The sequence below is a fragment of the Cebidichthys violaceus genome, unplaced genomic scaffold (genome assembly GCF_023349555.1).
Source record: "Cebidichthys violaceus isolate CVI_PGR_0920_01 unplaced genomic scaffold, fCebVio1.0.p SCAF_15, whole genome shotgun sequence".
Taxonomy (NCBI): domain Eukaryota; kingdom Metazoa; phylum Chordata; class Actinopteri; order Perciformes; family Stichaeidae; genus Cebidichthys; species Cebidichthys violaceus.
The window spans coordinates 10,042,755-10,063,852 of NW_027176318.1; the positions used below are offsets into that span (position 1 = coordinate 10,042,755).

At 43.7% G+C, this 21,098-nt stretch overlaps 1 protein-coding gene across 3 annotated transcripts in view; it reads left to right on the top strand.

Moving 5' to 3' along the window:
- The window catches only part of rbm33a (RNA binding motif protein 33a), a 26,232-nt gene extending 7,004 nt beyond the window's left edge, over positions 1–19,228 (top strand). Inside the window, exons 7-19 of one of the 3 annotated variants that reach the window (XM_068709923.1) lie at positions 450–618; positions 766–983; positions 2,325–2,655; positions 4,181–4,242; positions 6,704–6,833; positions 7,244–7,665; positions 8,199–8,462; positions 8,609–8,893; positions 9,242–10,033; positions 12,070–12,276; positions 13,171–13,350; positions 13,924–14,012; positions 14,152–19,228. In XM_068709923.1, the coding sequence (XP_068566024.1) occupies positions 450–618; positions 766–983; positions 2,325–2,655; positions 4,181–4,242; positions 6,704–6,833; positions 7,244–7,665; positions 8,199–8,462; positions 8,609–8,893; positions 9,242–10,033; positions 12,070–12,276; positions 13,171–13,350; positions 13,924–14,012; positions 14,152–14,200 (3,198 nt within the window). In that variant the 3' untranslated portion in view covers positions 14,201–19,228. The remainder of the gene's footprint in view (positions 1–449; positions 619–765; positions 984–2,324; positions 2,656–4,180; positions 4,243–6,703; positions 6,834–7,243; positions 7,666–8,198; positions 8,463–8,608; positions 8,894–9,241; positions 10,034–12,069; positions 12,277–13,170; positions 13,351–13,923; positions 14,013–14,151) is intronic. The other 2 variants (XM_068709925.1, XM_068709924.1) reach the window with 2 other exon arrangements.
- Positions 19,229–21,098: the final 1,870 nt, after the last annotated feature.

The following is a 21,098-nucleotide window of genomic DNA, read 5'->3' on the forward strand; positions in this document are numbered from 1 at the left end:
TATATGGTTCATTCAAGGCAGTGTAGTTTTGTGTACAAAGTTTAATTTGGTAATGGTAGGTAGTAAATTCATGTCTGTTAATCACATTTGTCTATAAAATTCCCCAAAACCTGACAATTTCCTTCAAAGATCTTGTTTTTTCTGACTCGCAGTCCAAAACCCAAAGATATTTGGTTTAATGTCATATAAGACAAAGAAAGCCAGCAAATATTCATATTTTAGAAGCTTGAACCAGATGTTTTTTTGCCATTTTTGCTAAAAAAGTTACTTAAACTATGTATTGATTATCAAAATTGTGGCAGATTTAAATTCTTTTGATCAACTAATGGATTAATTGACCAATTATTTCCGCTTCAGAGCAGATTTTTGTGATGCACTGCAAACGATCGTGAAGTCAAACATAACACAAATTTTGACTTTTGTTTCCCAACCTCTGAAAATACCCTCAGGTTGAAAATGAAGCCGTGCCTGAAGAAGAAACAAAGGAGGAATCGGATGAGGAGGACGAGGAAGATGAAGAGTCTGGTCGCATACGGTTTAAATCTGAGAGGAAGGACGGTGCTGTTGTGCGGTTGGCTGATGCAGGCAGCAACAGGAGGAGCATCCCTGAAACACTGGGTACATTTATCCTGAAAACTCATATTTTATGATCTTAAATCTTCACACTGTAAGAGCTTTACGTTACTTTGGACTTCCAAGTTCTTTCCACACGGCGTAGTACAACTTCTCTCTTTTTTTTCTCCCCCCCGTTCCACCGCTCATTAGAACTGTCGGAGAAGGCCAAGCAAGATCTAATGCAGTTTGAGGAACAAGAACGTCAGAAGAGACAAAATCGATATGGAGGCCGAGGCATGCGAGGAGGAATGCGAGGAGGCAGAGGAAGAGGAGGCTTCCCACCTTTTGGAATGGTAGACTTTAGAGGAGGAAACCGAGGAAGAATGATTGACCACAGGATCCCCCTGATGGGAAATATGGGCATGCAGGTAAACCATTGTGCAGTCATCGACCTGAACACCTTTTTAAAGGGATAATCGTTTCGGCTACACCGAGTAAAGCATCACACTAGCTAAAGAGAGCATAAGAGCGTCACTGGATAAGATGATTTGAGATGACTTCTTGTATTCATCACAGTCACGACAATGCTTGGTGTTTTTGTTCGCTGCTGCTCTCTTCACTATCTAAGACCTCCAAAGCTGCCGTCGTTTGCGCATGACCAAAGTCAAAACGCTCTGCTCTGCCCCCCCCCCCCCCCCCCCCCCCCCGTATCTATGTTGATATATGGATTACAGCAAATCATTTGGCAGTAGTCCATTTAGACAGTATTATACAAAATTAAATTTGTTCTTGCCCAGGATTTAGTTTCTTGTGGGGTTTTATTATTAGATGTCACTCGAAGCATTTAATCCTGTGATTTACACAGCTCATCAGTTCATACAAGACCTTCTGAAAGTCGAGGGGGAAAAAAGTCATGAAACGAACATTAACTGTGATGAAGGTTATCGTGATGTTTAAGATACCACATTTCCATTTTTAATGTCTTTTTTTTTATTTATTTTTTTTGATCACGGAGTGAATTTATGCATTTTACCAAGGCTATATTTTACAAAAGTGCACAAAAATACAACTAGTGTTGATAAATGATAAATTGGCAATATACCATTGTGATAAAGGGTTTGTTCTCAAGGCTGCGTGATATTTTACTCCAGATCTCCATTATTTATTTTATTATTCAATGACAATAGGTTGTAAAATTCCAAAGAAAACACTGGAAATTAATATTTAATGACGGTTGGATCACATCCCAACACCACAAACATTCTTCTGTACTTTTTACAACATGCTGGATGTTAAGCCACTTGACTCATTTGGTCACTGGCATGTTTTAGATGTTTGTTTGGTAGCTTAAACGGAAAGATGGCTAATTATCAAGCACCCTTTTGAAACGTCACTTGACAATATAATTATTGCTTGTTAATCAGTTGGTGAATCCCTGGTTGATATATTTTGGTGCGAGCAGACAGGTGACTTTATCTTTTCTTTTTCTTCCTAATGGCTGTAGCTTTCTTAAAAAAATATACATAGTGATCCCACCATGCTTACTTTTACTTAAAGAAATCCTTAAGAACACGTGCTTTTCATTCTCAGAGGGGCCCAGAATTAATTTCTTTTCGGACACCATCTTCAATCTTGCTTGTGAATTGACTTGTTGGTGTGTCATCGCATGGCTGCGAGCAGTGAAGTCGGAGTCTTCCCAGAAATAGATGTGTTTTGACAGGTTGTTTTGGTTTTCCCTCCTCTTCGTTTCCCCATCTCTTTCCAATTAGCAGCCATCCTCCCGAATGCCTCTTCCTCATCAGCAGCCACTGCACTCCCAGCAGCAGCAGCAGCACCACCCTTCACGTCCAAGAGGACCTCCTCCCTTCCAAGACCATGGGCGCCCGCTGGCCCAGCAGCCCCTTCAGCCCCTCATCCCCCCGCACATGGCCCACCGCTCCCCTCCATTACGGCCCCAGATGGAGCCGCCACCGCGAATGATGAGCTCCCCTCCACCCAACTTCCCCCAGCATCACCAGCAGCAGCAGCAGCAGCCTCCACAGTCCAAAAACATCCACATCAACCCCCATTTCAGAGGGCCCACATCATCCTCTGTACAAGGTAGGCTAATCCACTCCAACCCAAGTGCTTTTTATCAGATTGTTTTTGTTTCACTTCTGTGTCTTTAAAAGAATATGTTGGGGATTCACCACAGTGCTGACTGACTAGTATCAAATTGGATTTTGATTTTGCAATCTTTCATAAATGACAGCAGTTCTGCCACCTTTGCATTAGCAAGGAGATGTGTTGCATCAAATCAAGCTCCTAATTATACACAAGTAGCCTCAACTAATGACAAGACTGAGTTTAAACTGTGATCAACTGTGGTGTGTGTGTGTGTGTGTGTGTGTGTGTGTGTGTGTGTGTGTGTGTGTGTGTGTGTGTGTGTGTGTGTGTGTGTGTGTGTGTGTGTGTGTGTGTGTGTGTGTGTGTGTGTGTGTGTGTGTGTGTGTGTGGCATTTTTCTATAGTTACTGCTAACCAACTGCTTTTTTCTACACTGTGATTAAACTAAAGTCTACAGATCACAGTGTAAAAGTGAACCAGCGTATCACAAGTGCTTGTTTTTGTCGCTGACGAGCTCAGCATGTTATTATGAATGTCTGACAACAATATGGAAATGACCCTACAGAGATATACCTTTTTTGTTAAAGTTTAAAACCCCTTTTATTCATCTGCTTGGTGCTCAGCTGAGACGCATGCTATGGCTGGCAGTTATCCTGACACTGTCCTGAAAGGTGTCTGGATTAGAATGTCATTTAGTTGTTTGGTTGAATGACAAGTGAATAGCTCTCTCAGCCAGTAATGGGTTTATCCTCCATTTTTCTTCTGGCGGCATCACCATTTCATTCCCTCAGATGGGTTTATCTGGCCTGTCTGTCCAGGCCAAGATTGAAATTTTGTTAGTAAAGCATGTTAGCGCGTGTGTGTGTGTGTGTGGTTTTGCTCCTGAGAGGAAAGACGTGTTCTGGAAAATCAGGGATTGCCTGTGGTTATGATTAAGTGTGTGTGTGTGTGTGTGTGTGTGTGTATGTATTTGTATATATGTCTGTGTATCTTTATTTATTTATATATTCATTTAAGTGATGGCTTCATATTGAATGTTTTCTGGTGGTAGATGTTGACATAGAATTACATTAACCCTTATTTTTCAGCAGTATGTCAGCAATATGAAAATCCAGTTCAACTAACAATTATTTTCACGATCGATTAATCTGTCGATTGTTTCCTCGATTAATTAATCGCTGACGCTCTAAAAAAAAAAAAATTCTAATTATAATTTGACAAATTTTGTCAAACTGCAAATGTCTTCCTCAGTTCTAATTTTGACAAATTATCCTCATGTATTTGATATTTCCTTGAGCTCCCTGGTCTGTGCTTAGCTGTGTAAAGATGTGAGGAGCAAGTCTGATAGAAATTTGAACATGTATGTCAGTGTAACAGCCTTAAGCATGGAGATGTCTAATGGGCTCCTCCCTTCCTGCTATCACCACCACCCTCTCTTTGCCTACTGCCCTTCATTTTCCTTTTTTCTGCCCCTCCTCCATCCACCCCCTTTCTCTTGCTCTCTTTCTCTCTCATTGCAGTGCCCTTGATGCCTCCTGCTCAGAGCCAGCCCAGACCTGCTGTGGGTCCTCAGAGGTTCCCTGTGAGTAGCAGCTGCTCCTCTCCCTCCCTTTCACCTCACTTTTCTCTACCTCTACACACGGCTAGCGTCCCTTTTTTTTTGCGAGGGCAATATCATTATGGCAATTAGACCGCCCTGGCCTGGCCAAATACTGTTACAGCGAATCTGTAAACACAGATACGAGTCCGACTGCACAACTGGAAATGCGTGATAGGGGCTTTAGGCGGTAGACTTTTTGGAGGTCGAGGCTGCAGTGGCGGGACTTAAGTTAGCTACTCTTCATGGATGGGCTGGGGCTCAGACGAGCGAGCTTGGCACATAATGGAATTGTGAAACCAGGATGTACCGCCAGTTAAAATTCACTTTCCACAAGTTTGTATCCCAAAGGCACGGAGACCTTTTTTGAACGGTATTTGAATTAATGAAACATCCTGGTTGGTTTGATGGGGCCGGGGTGAGCCTCTTGCCTTTTTTGCAACATATATTCCGAAGGCTGAATTTCACGTCGGAGAAAAGGGATCTTAAGTCAGTGATTTCCTGTAAGAAAAGGTCCTTTTTATTTCACCCACAAAGAACCCATCCAACGGCTGACGGAAATGCCTTTAAAGTAATTACTGTATTGAGGGAAATGGCTCGATAGCAAGTCAGCCAAAGTGCCCTAAGTTACTCCGTCCTTCTAGTTAATGATGCCCAGGCATCAGGTGGTACTGGTACTGACTGACATCTTCCTGGAAATTGCATTTTATATGGATTTATGCAAATTAGTCATTGGAAAATAGCTGCATCCAATTGCATTCATTTGGATTTACAACCTTGTTGCCAAATAAGCCAGGCTTTTACAAAAACTGTGTTTTTATTTACCTCTTTTCCAACCTTCAGTGTCAGTATCTTGCCATCCCTGTTCCCTGAGGTCTGTGATTGTCCTAGATATTGATAGCACAGCAGCAGGGAGCTGTGGAGCCTCTGATCAGACAGTAGAAGGTGAGGTTGGATGGACTGGTGAACAGCATAGTGTTCGATTCCCCAGCTGTCAATCGCGTTCAGGCTGCTGCTGCCAAGGACGCAATTTGAAATGCAGGTGACACACCGGCCGGCAACATTCCATTTACCAGTGGGCACCTGATTACTAATGATTATCATACATTATCATCCCACCAGATTTAATTGTTAAAAGACAGGGCGAATGGGGGGGTCATAGCCTCTAGTATTACTGCATTACGTTTTTGTGGGTGGAGACCGGTTTTGAAATATTAATCTCGGCGCCAATTAAAGGTATTTGAATAATTAATCTGTTTAGATAATGACATTCATCTTAACCACAAAATGAAGATGCCACCAACCTAATTTCTAGTAGTTATAATGTATTTATATATATATAGATCCTTTCTTTTTGTTAATAATTGAATTGATGGTAAGTGTTCGCAGTCACAGCTCTCACACAAAGAATGTGCTTCAATGCCTTCAGTTTCTATTGATATAAGCTGTAAGAAGTTCACAGAAACAAAACATCCCCTTAAACTCAAATGTCCATTCTTTATTAAATACTTAGACATTTGACCCCTCTCCATTATACGCGTCCTTGTTATCCCCTCACTGCGAGAACCATCCTAGCGCCAGTTGCATATTGAGCAGCCAGCAGCCTGTTTATCACGGATTAAAAGCGAGAGGATGAGCAGTGTTATTTGAGAGGTATTATATGGACACCAGAGTCCTCATTGTGCAAACCTGCCTGCCTGACCTTTTCAGAACAGTATGATTGCCCCCTCATTGTGATCCCCTGTCTTTGTAAGCCCCTTTGATTAACTTTCTGTTAAGCAAGTTTTTGGAACTCTAGCCTTCTAGCTTTCCTAACACCTCTCTCGTCTAAATCCTGCCACGCAGCAGTGGAATAAAGATGGATTAAGCCTTGATAGCATCTTAAGTAATTTACAATAGGCTTGGAGGAGGCAGGCAGCCCATTTGTGGAAGTGCCACGTGTTGAATAGCAGGTTAATTTTTCAACAGAGATGGATGTTTAAAAGAATAGAGGAGACAGTTATGAGGGGGATTCGAATTCCAAGGAGGGATTAAAGGGTTGTTATCTAGTTTTCCTTGGGAGATAGATGGGGAGTAATGTGCATGCAATGAGTGGAAAGCTGTCGAACATACGAAGTGGTTGAGACAAAGGTGAGGGCACTTATCCCTTCCTGAAATACCCGTTCCTTGTTAGAGACAGGCTTTTAAAGGTTTAAAGGAACAAAGCCCCAAGTAGCATTAATGCGGGTTTGCTCTCAAATTCAGGCTGAAGGGTTTCTTTAATATTGGCATGCATATTGATGTTCACAAGTCAAGATTCTGCATCTTTTTAATGACCCTCGCCTTTCAATTACAAGCGCTCCCTGTTCGATGCAATACTCTACACCAAATTTCCATTTTTCATTAGTTTAATTTGTTTGTGATCATTGAGTTCCCAGTATAATTCATGGGTTTTGTGTTTTCCCAGGGACCGGGAGACTTCCAGCAGCACATGACTGGTAATTTTGGTCAGCCCCAGCGGCCCCCTCATCACATGGAGCCCTTTAGGAACCAGCCACCTCAAGGACCCCAAGACAGAGAGCCGCTCTTTATGGGAGGTGAGTCCCACGCCCACCTTGGACGAGGGTTGCAAAGCTCTCTTGGCATATTTAATCCTATTCGACATCACCTCTGGCGGTATACCTACAGGGTATGCTGCTTGCCATGTGCTGCTTCCTTATCAGCAGCACTCATGTTAAATGCATGTGTATATATACATCTGAATGAGCCTTGGATACTGCATTAAACACCTATATTTCAGATTTTCTTTCCATTCACAATGCAGAATTAAAACAACCCACTTTGTTGTTTACACTTTCACCTTGATAGAGTTGTCTGTTTTCATTTCCCTTGCTGTAAGACTATATACATGTGGAGAGGGAGTATTACTGATGTATTGAATTTGGCTCACAATGCAAAAAAAAACCTGACGTCTCTGTTGTGTTGTTGCTCGGTCTTCCGTCTGCAGGCGCAGAGCGCACAGAGTCAACACGGTTTCCAGGGCAGCACATGTTTGATCACCAGGGCCCCAGCCCTCTGATGAACAGCAGCCACAACCTCCACCACCACCACCACCACCAGCAGCAGCAGCAGCAGCAGCAGCAGCAGCAGCAGCAGCAGCAGCTGCCTGGCCAGGGCCACATGGGCTTCGGTCCACCAGGACCAGCCTTCAACCAGCCAGGCCAGGGTCCACTAGGACTTTTTCCAAGAGAACCCCCGAGAACCAACCTCCCTCCCCACCAAGGCCATCAGGGGATGGTCGGGTTGAATCAACAAGGTGGCCCCCCCAACCAGCCCAGACCCTTCATGGGCCCTCGTCAGCCGTTTGGCCAGCAGGGGAACCTTTTCCCCCCTCCACAAGTCCAGTTTGGGATGCAGGTACGACTAAGAGTAAGTGATTTTTAAGCCACTAGCTGTCTGTCTGTTTGTTGTACAACAATTTTGTGCTTTTTCCCCAATTTTTTTTTATTGAATTTGCTTGCTTAATAATATGTATATATTATCTGTTACAATGTTTTTTGTAGCATCCTCTCTTACCTGTGAATTCTTTTATGGGAGCCTGGCAAACACTTCACATGCTTTGTCTGCCATGAATGTATGAATTTTTGTCTAGATTATTGAAATTGATGTGGCAAGAGCAATGACTAGACAAGAGTACTGTACACATGAATAAACTAGACTTAGTTATCATATTCACTGTTACTGAAGCGTTAAGAAAACGACACCTCAGCTCTTTGTCAAGAGACACAGACAAGAGCTCCCTCTAGTGATTGAATCACTATTGTTGTTCTACTCGGTAGATACTTAAGGATACCAGTTGGAGGTTAATTACTGCAGGAATTGCCAGATTTAATGTTCATGAGAAGTAATACTATTTCTATTGTATACATTATTTGTAAACAATAATCTCTCTGATATTTCAGGGCTTAATGCACGGCCCTCCCGTCTCCCAGCTTTCGCATCACGACTCCTTGCCGTCCCATCAGTCCATGCACCAGCAGCAGCAACACCATAGGCAGGAGTTACCCCATCAGCAGCAGCAACATCTAAATGTCAATGAGCCTCGCCCCATGATGCACCATGGCCAGAATCTTTACCATCAACAGCAGGCCCACGGTAGCCCGAGGCAGATGACTCCCCGCCCTCAGAACCCCCAACAGCGCAACATGTCCAACCGGCAGAGGATGGTGAGAGATTAACATATCGGCTCAAACTGAAAGGCAGTGAAATGGAGTCATTCTAATAACTGTATACTGTCAGTTAATGCACTTTTTTTTTTTAGATCAAATTGATTGTAAAAACATAAAATGTTGGTATTTTGCACTTTCTTCAGAACGTGCCTCTCTCCAAGCAAATGCAGCAGCGCAACAGCAACCTCCGGGAGCTCCCCGTAGCACCTGGCAACACGCACATGAACAGTGCCCGCCCCGCTGCCAACATTAGGCCTGTTGCCAAGGCAACACAGGGGATGCGTCCGGGGCAGCACGCTCAACTGGTGCCCGACGGTGGCCGAGGAAGAGGCCAAGCTGCTGCCAAGATCGAATCGCAGCCCGGAGGAGCGGGCAGGATGGTGGTTCGCAAGGAGATCCAAAGCACGCTGCCCACCCCGGCACCGCAGGTCAGCTTTTTAACAAGCTTTTCATTAATATCCTTCTGAAATGGTTCCATAACTGTGAGAATTTGTTTCCTGCTAAATTCCCAGTGTCCCAGAAATGATACTTGTGTGCTGAGAAGGACCCCCCCATTCATTCTAAGCCCAATCATGTTGTTGTTAATGACAGCAGTCTCATTCCATTGGAAAGACCAGATCAATACTATTGCATTTTTCTCTTGGGTTTTGCCTTTGATTACATCTGAGTGTCAGCCCAAGTAATATGGTTCAAATTAGACCGAGTGGCTCACGTCCCCCCCCTTCAAGTAAGTGGAGACAGGTGGTCACATTGTCAGTTTGTGCTTTGTGCCACAGGACCCTGATGAGGATGAGGAGACACGGCAGTACCGTCTGAAGATTGAGGAGCAGAAGCGTCTGAGAGAAGAGATCCTGAAGAGAAAGGAGATGCGACGGCAGATGCAGGCTGGCGTCAGAAAGAAGGAGCTGCTGGACAGGCTCAATGCTCAGACTCAGAGCCAGGGCCCGTCTCCTTCACATGTTCAACCCTCACAACAGAATCAGCTCACGCCACACCTTATGCAACAACCACAACCACCACAGCAACAACAACTACAGCAGCAGCAACTACAGCCACTACAACCACAACAACAGCAGCAGCCACAACAGCAGAGACAGTTTCCTCTGAGGACACAACAATCATTGAATCAAACATTAAAGAATCCCAATCAAGCCACCCCCATCCCTCCCAATGGCAGTCCTCAGATCCCTACACCACGTCCCAATGTCAAGACACGCCTGCAGATGGTAAAAGGTGGCGCCCAGCAGCAACAGCCCCCCGGACCTGTTCCAGACCAGCAATGGAAACCGCCTCCACAAAATCAGCAGCAGCAGCAGCTGCAACAACAGCAGCAGCGAAGGAACAGTGCTGTGCAGAACATAAACAGGCCTGCTGCTCAGATCCAGTCCAATCAGGTCCCCCAACAGAACATACCTGTAACTCCCTCTGTGGGACCTGGCCAGGCTCAGGCTCTAATGCAAGGACCTAAACCTGGGGCTAAAAGAACTGTGATGCAGCGGGCAAAGAATTCTGGTTTCGAAGGCCAGCAGGTGCCACAAAAAGTCAGAGTCGTCAAACTTTCAGGAGCGGTGAGCATGCCGATTTCATTTTTATCCAACACCTTCTTTTGTGTTTTGGTCCGACATTTATTTGATCCACTTCAGCAGATTTTACCCACAGGGGGAAACGACAGTTTTTGAAATGAAATGCCACTGATTGCCCTCACACTGTCTATTTTGTAATCTAAAAGATATCTAACCTATGGGTTTGACAAGGTGATGTCTGTGTCATTTTGGTAAAAATTGATCTATTAAGAGTTTCCTCTCTTAAGCTTTGAGAACTGGTATTTAAGATACAACGCCTTTTACGCACATTTTACCTTTAGGACACAGAAAGGCTGAAGGCATTAAAGGGAGAAGTATGACATTTATCTGAGGAGTTGGGGACACCTCATCACTGCTCTTAAAGGTTGATATCCTCTTTTAAGGGCAGAAGAGTATTACTTTAAAGATAGAGGCCTTGGAGACGGTAAAACAAGAATGACAGTAACACCAACAAGTCCAGAACTACCGCTGCTGGCTATTTTATACTCGCTTGATAAGTCACTGCCGTGGCCTTAATTACACATTAATCTTTATTGAAAAACCACAAAGGCATGCATGTTAAACACTCGCACTTGTCGCTGATGAGACGTGGTGGCGTGATGCGATAGTATTTGAAATAAGCCGCTTTCCGACTCCATCCCAGAGGATCAAGCCACAGAGCCCCAATCGCAGGCTGTGCTGCAGATGAAGATAACTGGGTGTCAGTGCGTTAATGGAAACCTGCGCAGAGCTATCTGATGCACCGCATGAGAGAGAGAGAGAGAGAGAGAGAGAGAGAGAGAGAGAGAGAGAGAGAGAGAGAGAGAGAGAGAGAGAGAGAGAGAGAGAGAGAGAGAGAGAGAGAGAGAGAGAGAGAGTATAGCTGTAGTGAAAAGAAGATTGTCTTGATGCTTCCTCTTCCACATTGTTCTGCTGTCATCAACGGGTGCTTGACAATGTTATCTTCTCCCTTCTCTTTTTTTTTTTCTTCTTGTCTGTCTCTTCCTCTCTGTCATCCCTCACTTACTTTTTTATTTATTTTTTTTACCATCAACCCATCTCTCAGGTGCAAGGCAACAAAAGAATGCCAATCCAAGACCCTTGTAATTAATCTTTTTTGGTTGAACGGAGAGGCAACGTAATACCTGTGTAAGAAAGTTGCCACTTTTGAGGATTTGGATTTGTATGGCTTAGGCACACAGATAAGAGGCAAATTATATTTTCATCGGGGATAATACAAAGCAGCGCAATACACAAAAGCTGGGGAGGAGAGTGGTGTAAGGGGGATGGGGTACACATCGAGCCGCTGTCGTTCCAGTGTAATGCAGCTTAGCATTTGATGGGTGCAATCAGGAGCTGTGATTTCTATAGGAGGGATTAATCCATTTACTCTCAACCGGGGACAGGTCAGAGATATCGCCTCCTTTCTTCCCCTGTATTGATCTGTCACATCTCTCCGCAGAGTCGGGGAAGAGACGACCTTCAATTCTTCCCCCGCATGTCAACAGAGTTGAGCTGTGACTTTATTTGATAATGAGACCATCACCTTGTTGGGTTGATCTTTATTCGCCACAGCGTGTCTGATGGGATCCAGCGCCAACGCTGGCACTTTTTTACCTCCGCGTTGTAGATATGTCCTTGCATTTCTCCCTGTTGTCCATAAACACTTTGCCTAAATACTGAACAATCAGAGTACAGATATACAGTGTTTTATACGATTATAAGAATAGTTCTTCTTTTATCCGATTGCAGATAATATAGATACATTTAAAAAAATAAGCTACTTTGTGCCCATCAACACCACTTAAGGATACTGTAGCTCTGACAGTCAAAGCTGTGTTTCCAGCGTAAGGCAGCAGATATCGCTGAGGTTACAGTAAACATCACAATCCTGCAAATGTAGATTAGTTGCAAGTATTAGTTATCGACCTCCTTGATTACCAATAACCTGCATCGGCCCTGACCAAAAAAAAAAAAGATGGAGATAAAGGCTGGAGTTTTGTGTGAGCTGCTAATTTGAGTTTTCCGTCATCCCCATTCAGAGTGGAAACGGCCCAGTGGCTGCCGGAGACCCAGTGCAGCAACAAGGCACCTGGTCGGCCACCCCGCTCAACCCGGCCGGGCAGAGGAAGGTTACACTGACGGGGCAGCAGCAGCAGCAGCAGCAGCAGCAGCAGCAGCAGCAGCAGGGACCAAGCGGGACACCGCAGGCAGGCCGAGGGGTCGTGGGCAACCCACAGCAAAGCAGGGTATGTCATAAATGGTCACGCGCCGCCTTCTGTGCTTTGGACACCAGAAAGCATATATACACACACACACACACACACACAGTATATTAATAGAGCAGACTGTTGGATAAAGGCAGTTCTGAAATAAAAGAAGCTGAAATGTCTCCTGTAAAGTTGTCTCGTGCCGCTGGTGCTAGCTACCCTGGCATTCAGTAGACATACCAATCGAGCAGCAGTGGTAATAAGACAGGACAGTGTGCCAGGTGCAGGAGTATTGACAAGCTGAGAGCAGTGTAACACGGAGGGCTACACCAGGTCCCCTGGCCTCTCTGCACGCCTGTCACCACCAGGCTGCTGTCACAGTTACCATACACACTGACGCTGACAGGGTAAGGCAGTCACCATAACGCTCGCATGGCTCCTCTCCTTTTGGCTCCCCCACCCCCAACACACACACACACACACACACACACACACACACACACACACACACACACACACACACACTCCCTCTACCTCCTCTTATCTCTTTTCGAAGCTTCTCCCTCCTCCTCCTCCTTCCTCTGCAGCTGAAGAAACATACCTCTCACTCTCAAGCTCAAATGAAGATATGCCATGCCACATGCATCATGTTCTGACGTTGATGTTCTATGTAGAAATATGATAAGTCAATCCTGTGAAAGCTCGGCGTGTCTGAGAGGCACAAGAGGAAAACGCATACTGGTCTTTTTTTTTTTAAATGTGCCTTTGTGTGCTGAGAAATATAGCTCCTCTTCACATCGCTGAGTGCGAGATTAAAACGTCAACATGCCTGTGAAAGCAGCGAGAGGTTCAGTCTGCGTTTGTCGCCCGCCGTCTTTCTCTTAACCCTCACCCGGTTTCTTTTACTACATGTCGGCAATTTTTTCGGCGTAGGTCGTCGTATCGGGCCGAGGTAGAGGGGGTGGTCCGACGGGTCGAGGTCGTCCAATGGCCACCAGACAGAGCCAAAGAGGAGCGGAGAATGAACGCTGCACTGTGTCCATAGAGGGCCTCTCTTCATCCACCACTGACATTCAACTGCAGAATCTTCTCAGGTCCATCGGCCCCATAGAGGTAGGTACAGCAGCTTGATACTTGCGTGTGCACTTTTAATGGATTCAAGTACCTTTTTTTGCGACTTAATGTGCTCGCATAGCATCTAGTTTGTATGAAGAGTAGCAAAATTAGCTCGTAGCTCGTGATGAAACGTAGATGTGTACTCGTCTTGCACCCTCCAGAGGGGCAGTAATGGACTTTTCATAGTGTGATCCCATAGCGCCCTCTGTCGTAGTGAGCTAGTGGGTAGAGAACACCTCCCGACACCACCCCCGCTCCCCCTTGTGGATAAAGGGAGCATCTAGTTGTACTCGATAGTCCGTTTTCACAGGAGACATTTTGACTCGTCAACGCAGGAAAGGCTCGTGTAAATGGTGAAATGAATTGACGATGGCTGAATCCCATTTAGCTGCTTTGATTTCAGCGTCCTGATATCGTGTGCGTTTGTTCTCCGTCGCCCTCACTGGAACACTTGACTTGAACAGAGCCATCGTTAGGGATACTGTTAACGCCTGTGCTTTTCCTACTCTGACGAGTCAAAAATGTTGTGATGTAGGTGCATTTGTATTTGACTATTTCTGTTTATTACAGATGTTCAAAATGATGCACCAACAGAGGAAAGCAGTCGCCACATTTTCCAGTCCCCAGCATGCAGAAAGTTTTCAAATGAGCTTCCATAGGTAATCAAAATACTCTTCTTTTGTGATCATCTATATAGAAAAACTAATTACATGATTACCTACTGTTGTTGTCGTTAATCTCGCGGTGGTCATGGTCATTCAGATTGTACGACGGCTCAAACATTGTGTTACTACACAGGCACATGATTGATTTGTCCCACATTGACGTGGCGCTGATTGACGGATGAAGAGTCCTCTTCCTCCCAACGTGGGAGCCTCTCGTGCACAGCTCCAACTCGGCATAGGAATACTTCTTCAGCCCTTTGGGGGCGGGGTCACACACACACAGTCGCCGTCTCTGCACAGAAGCGTCATTCATCTCCTATCAACTTGGAACAGTGAACATAAAGACTTTATCTGCGAGCATGCCTTTATGTTTTTTGACTTTGTGTACCGATTGTCCATCGTTGTGAAATGGCACTGGAGAGACGCTGGACAGTGAATGCTACTTTAAGGAAGCTTGTGAAGAATGCTTTGTGCTTCTTCCACGGACACTCGGTAGAACTCATCATGGGATAATGGTTGCTCCCCTCCTCAGTTAGTCACCATTAAAACAAAAGCGAATACTTAAACTTCGTAATTCCGATATGACCACTTTCTAGTCGTTTTTTTAATTATTCACCGCTCGCTGTTTGGTTGGGTGCAGGCGATGGTCGTGGCAGCTTATTCACATCGCAGTGTTTCTCCCCTGCTGTAGATGGCAGTGTTCCATCACTAATTCATTTTTTTTTTCCCATCTCAAGCCCGCTTTCAGGTAGAGATGAGTCTCCAAGCAGTTTTTGGGTGAATGGCACTATCTAGTGGAGACCTTGCATACAGGCACAGAGGTGGATGATCGAGTATTTATCACAGAGTAGTGACCGGGATCAAATTGGCTTTGGATGTTACATGAATACGTTTTTTTTTTTTTTTCTGAATTCCCAGCGGTTTTACAAATTGTAGGTGTTGAGACTCTTTGTGTGTTTTGTGGTGCTTTTCAGACCGATTGTTCAGATCTCCTCTAGTTCAGCTTACCCAGTTTGGTCATTCGCCGTCGCTCCTTGTTCTATAAGTTTAGATCTTTTAACTGTTGTCTGGAGTCCAATTTGAGGAAAAAAAAACGTTCACGCATTTTGGATGTATATTTTAGTTGTATTGATTGATTATGGATTAGTTAGATTTAGGATTGTAGTTTGTGCTGATTGTGCTTTTGAGGGAATGGTATGTAAGATTTTTTTTTTTTTTAGAATTGTTAGTTACTCGGCATATATTCAGTACGTCAGAGAGAACTGCTGACGATTCCCCTGAGGACACATTTCTGTAGCCGTTTCCTCCGTTCCGTTATAATTGATCCAGATCTGCGTGACTATCGCTGGATGATCGCTGGATGATCGCTGGATGATCGCTGGATGATCGCTGGATGATCGGTGATGATCGGTGATGATCGGTGGATGATCGGTGGATGATCGGTGGATGATCCCGTCGTGCGTGTGGAACAGCACTTTGAACGGTTTGAGCTGATAACATAGATGTCCGTCAGTAGAGCAGGAAAGTAACTCACCAGATTACTTCTGCCCGGAAATGTAATCTCCCTCATTTTAACGAAGCCATCCTTCATCACCCTGCGTAAAGAAACGTGTCTTCATGACACATTTTAAGTAACAGTCTACGATCTCTAATGCATTCGCGAGTGCAACCACATCCTTGAATTTCCTAAATAATTTCCTGGTCTGGCTCAGTTTGACGTCATGAGACATCATTATTAGATTAGATGTAGCAACTAAGGCTTATTACTTATTCCATGAAGTTTGTTTCTTTTCTTTGTCTCTTCCGGGTTTAAAGTTTGTTAAACAAAAAAAAACGTTCTTTTAATTATTAAGAAATGTGTTACTCGTGTTTACTAATGATTTAAAATCGGAGGTGAACGTCGTGAACGTCGTGAACGTCGTTCACAGGAAGCCGAGGGGGCAACCATTATCTAAGTAGTGATCGTGTACATAAGTAGACCGGGACCTGCTCCCAGTATTCACCCTGTTGATTTTTGTTTTTTTTTAAAGTGACTCTTTACTTGCGTTGTATCACTTTAAACATTTTTACATGTAAGGATATACTGATGTGTCCAGACATAAATCATTTTACTCGAGTTTTGTTTCTAATTCAAAATGAAGGATGACTGGACCACGTTTCTGTTTATAAGATATTTGACAAAAAGTGTAAGGGAAAATAAAAACATGGCCAATATACCGTGAACATGCAGGTATGTGAAGCCGGTTGAACTTTAGCCCAAAGATGTGTGGTTGTGTGTGATGTCCATCTTCCTGTTGCCTTTACAATGAATAATCCTTCTTATTTGTGCTGCATTTTTATTCATTTTAAGTATTCTGTAAGGTCCGGGATATTGAACTTGAAACATATCACACATACTTCAAAAACCTTTTTAGACACCTTGTATGGCAAGAAATACTACCTTTTTTATATAGATTTAGGGGGATGCCACTGAATTTTGGCATTTGAAATTAATTTCTTCATCGCAAGAATGTTTGTCCCGCCCATTTGACTGTGATGTCATACTAATGTTCGGCTGCCTGCAGCCTGACGTGCTAGAGAAGCAATAGGCAAAGTAAATGTTAAACTATTTCACTGGATTTGATTTATGCAAAGATCAATTTGTAACATTAAGACGTTCATACGTTGTTAGTAAATGAACTCCTAGCTGTGCATCTGGATGACATCACAGATGAAGTTCTCTGGTTTTAAGTCTTCAGAAAGAGTTTGTTCACAAGGTGCCTAGTGGCCTCTAATCCTGACTGCATGTGTGAATGTAATTCAGAAATTTAGTGGTGTTTCCCTTTTTTTAAAATAGCTATTAATTGAAACAAGTTTTAAAATATGCTGCGCATTCGTAATTCTTGCCAGTGAAGGTCTCTAGACGCTCAACACGCTTGACGTGTTGAGACAGTTGGGCCGCCTTTAAAGTGTCTAAACTCCCAAAATTCCTCCTTTCTTCGTGTAAAACACGAGGTTCCATGGTTTTCTTTTTTTGTATGTTGTGCATTCGTTCCAAACTGTCTACTTTGTGTTTTATTCCTTTTTGTTTTGAGTGTAACTGATGTAGAGGTTTCTGTTCCCTAACAATGTGTACTTGATGTCTTTCATGTTGTGGGTTACTGGATTTCAGTGTTGTAGTAAATCCTGTGGATTTGAAAGAGTACCGGCAGTGCTGGTGTTAGTTACCTTTGCTACAAGACATCTGGTCTTGTAATGACAGAGCAGATTCATATTGAATCTTTTGTACCTTAATTTTAAGAATTTCGTACATAAATGTTTTTCCAATCACATCCCCTCATGTGGTTGCAGTAGAGTATTTAATATTTGATTAAGAAAGACTCATCCTTGACATATCTATGGGTCTTTCTTGTGTTTGCATAAGCCTTAATTATGGCTGCTAGTGTTGAGCTTTGGTTCAAACATGCAGCTCTAGCCGGGTTGGGTTTTTACATAACGCTAACTCAACACTTTCTCTAACAGGTCCATTTTGTGGATCCAGGGTGCTGAGGGTTGGCAGAAGTAATAACGCCGTTCTTTTCTTTTCCCCTCAGATCACATCCGCTTCAACAAAGCCGCGTCACGCGCCGCCATCAGTGTTAAAGGACCACGCCAAAGGTTTAGCATGTTTTAGCAATTCAGCAGATTGGGTTATGATTCACTAGTGACTGCGTTATAAATTATAACTTCAACTTTTCCCAACTTAAAGACAGCTGTTGGTCTGAAAATGAAATTGGCAATCTATCACATTCAACTATTAGTTGACTTTTTGTCAGTTGTTCCTTGTTGATGCGTTTAGGTGCTACTGCAGAGCGCTAACATCTGTGATTTCAGTTGGGTGGTTTCTCGTTTGTGCCTCTGATGTGTGATTCTAGGTCGCTTTGAAAAACCCAGCAGCTCATTTGAAACCACTTGCTTCTGTTCTGAAGACTGATTTCTTCTCAAAGGCGTCTCGATCCTGCTGGTACAAAGAATGATGTGTTTGCTGCATGTTGTACACGACACATATCCGTTTTTTTAAATCTAATGCAGTGCATCAACTCCAGTCTTTGTTTGGTTCAAGTATTCGTCAAACCTTATTCGTTTAGTTTAGTCTGCCAGATGGACGCGTTGTTTGTACCAGCAGAAATCAGCTTTACATGTTTTCAAATGGCCTTTTTTTAATTTAAATGTATTAAATCAGTTGCTTAAATTTGTGATACAAATGAAACCAACAATGCAAAAGTGTGACAGAAGTGTCGATTACATGAGAGGTACAAACGGGTTGAGCGAAAGCATTCAAAGCCGTTGGCGTGGTTCCACATAGGGTTCAGTTCTGTGTGTCGCCACATCTCCCAAAAACCCAATGTCGTGTTAACTCCTTCATTTTTCAGCAGCGCTGTGGTGAGAGGAGCCATCGATGGCGCTGTGTCACTTTTCCTGATCTTAACTCGCTCACTTAACACTTCAGGTTCCTTCACAGCCGCGCAGAGTTCAGGCTTTGGACTGAAGACTTTACCTGAGCTTTACTTCCCCTCTCGCTGAATAGATGTTGCCGCGTTCCTTCGGCTCGCCACATTTCCTTCCGTTCCCCCCCCCCCATCGCTCTTCTCTCCACCTGCATATATTTGACAGTCGCTCATCTTTTCCTTGATGCAGCCGTTGTTGAATTAAGACTTCTGTACCAAGCAGGGGGGCCGACCTGGATTGTTTGTTAGCCCAGTGGATGGAGGTTTCCATCTCTGTGACGCCAGCCGGGTTCAGAGCAGCCGCGTAGCTCTAAAGCCGCTTTATGGCTTTCACTGCACCGAAGCTCATCCCAGCTTCTTGACTTGCATTGTTTGGTTGGATTTTTGCAAAGAAAAGAAAAAGAAAAAAAAAAAAAAGACACTTCAGTGGTTTCCTCATCTGGAACAGTGCGGTGCACCAAACACTGACTGACAAAATCCAACCTTCGAGTTTTCTACCGAGATTGTTGACGATCCATCCTGTCGTGTTTGTTCACACTTTGCTGTAAAACATGAAGTAATGTTTTGTGTTGGAATATTTCTGAGTCGTCTCGGTCACGTTCTGATGTAGTCAATCATGTGATTTTTCTAAAAAAAGAAGTTGAATGTTTTTTAAAAGGAAGTGAATCATTCTTTAAGAGATGGAATGTGTTGAATTTGAGACGAGAAACTGAAGAACAATAAATGTTTTGATTTACACAGCAATGGCATCGAGTTTGTCTTTATTGTGAGAATTGGAAGCGTTTGAAAAGTCGTTTTCCAAACTACTTTCAGATCAAACCCACCACGGTCCTTTGGTCGGAGGACTGGACCGGACCGGGTGTCATCTGAAGCAGTGGATCCCTTTTTAAATACAATGTCTGCTTGTGATCCCTCGCCAAAGAGCGATTAAACCTCTTATCTGGAGGACAGTATGTTGTGCAAGGAAGGGAAAGTCGTGACAAAACGATCTATATTTTTAGATTCTGCCCCAATATTTATCTTGAAACCACTCGGATTAAACCCTTCTAGGGTTTTGGTTGGTTTAAAGTCATCTTGAATATTGAAGACCAATATCTGAGACGCAACTTAAAAAAAGATCAAAATTGTAAATGTTTTGATTGATGTTTAAATGCAAGTGAAGAGAACTTCAAGTCTCAATAGACAGCACCAACAGGAAAGGTCCCGAGAACTCTGAAACACTACTAATCGATTCAGATCAAAGAGTTTGAAATGTCATGCTGTTGCCCCATCTGGCCGCCCTGATTATCTCTTTATTTTGGAACAACAAAATGTATGTATGAGTGTAACATCTGTACTTCTACTGTCTAGCCGCTCGTTCGTCCATCTATCGTGTGCCGAGTCTAGTTAGTCTGTCTTCAGAAGTTCACTTTATTGACAGTGAGGGAGGAGGCCACAGTGAAGGTGTGTTGCCATGTTTGGGACCAGATCCTTGTAAAAATGTATTTTCCCCTCAGAACTTACCACCTTCCTCCTGAGCGCTCTGCTGGTTGTGATTGTTGCTTGGAAAGAAAACGCAGTGCTGCCATTTGCAGAACTCTCTCTCTCTCTCTTAGAGACGGCCAGTTGTGTTTTCCAGAATGCCAGACCGCTCATGTTTGCAAATGTCAACATTTGTGAAAGCCGTTGTTGAGCCCGAGCAGACCGAGGGCCCCCAGAGGGATTAGAGGAGGCTCTGTTTACCTGCTCTGAGGAATGCGGCCCTGCACCGACGCTTTTGTATCTGTCAGGGACCCAAGGTCACCGCTCCGGCAGAGATGGGCTCGCTTTGTCCCTCCTCAAAGTTTCCACCTCACAGTATCAACAACCAAACACAATGTGGGCGACCTGGGAGAAGGAAATGGAATTCCTGCTCATGTTGCTACAGTGTTCAGAAAGGCGCTTTTTTTTTTTTTTTTAACCTTTGATAAGTCTGGGTGGGAAGCATGATCATTTTTGTGATTTTTGATTGGGAAAAATCTAATAGTTTCAAGGAATTAATTTGCATTCTAATATGTTTTGGTCATTAATTTGCACTTTAGTACAAATGTATTCATTAAGTTAGATTTTTTTTAAACCTAAAGCCACTTCACACAAATACATTTCTATATAGTTAACTAGTAAATAGTTCCAGCTCCTGATTTGACTTTATATAAAAGCATCTCACCAGCAGTACAGGTGTTTCACCGCGTGGCGTCGCACTTGCTCAACTTAATAACGCGCTTCGTGGGAGAAAGCGATGCTGTAATCGACGTTAGAAAGATCCTTTTTAATACCGCAGAAGACGTCAAAGGGAGGACATAAATAATGACTAAACCCCTCACTATTAAGTGCTACATGCCCGTTATAAGTCCCTGTGAAAATACTGGAGGATTATGGCGATTTGCTAAAGACTGACAAATGTTTTTACTAAGCTGTGATTCAGACAATGCCTGCGTTTCTTCCTCCGGAGCGGACTGTCAGTCACTGATGGAGCAATCTGACCTCAGACAAGCAGACACCGAGAAGCGCGTTTAGGGCCAACAAACACACTTCTGTTTAATTTGTCTGCAAGTTTCGGAGTTATTTGCGGTGGGCAAACCTCGTTAAATTTGAC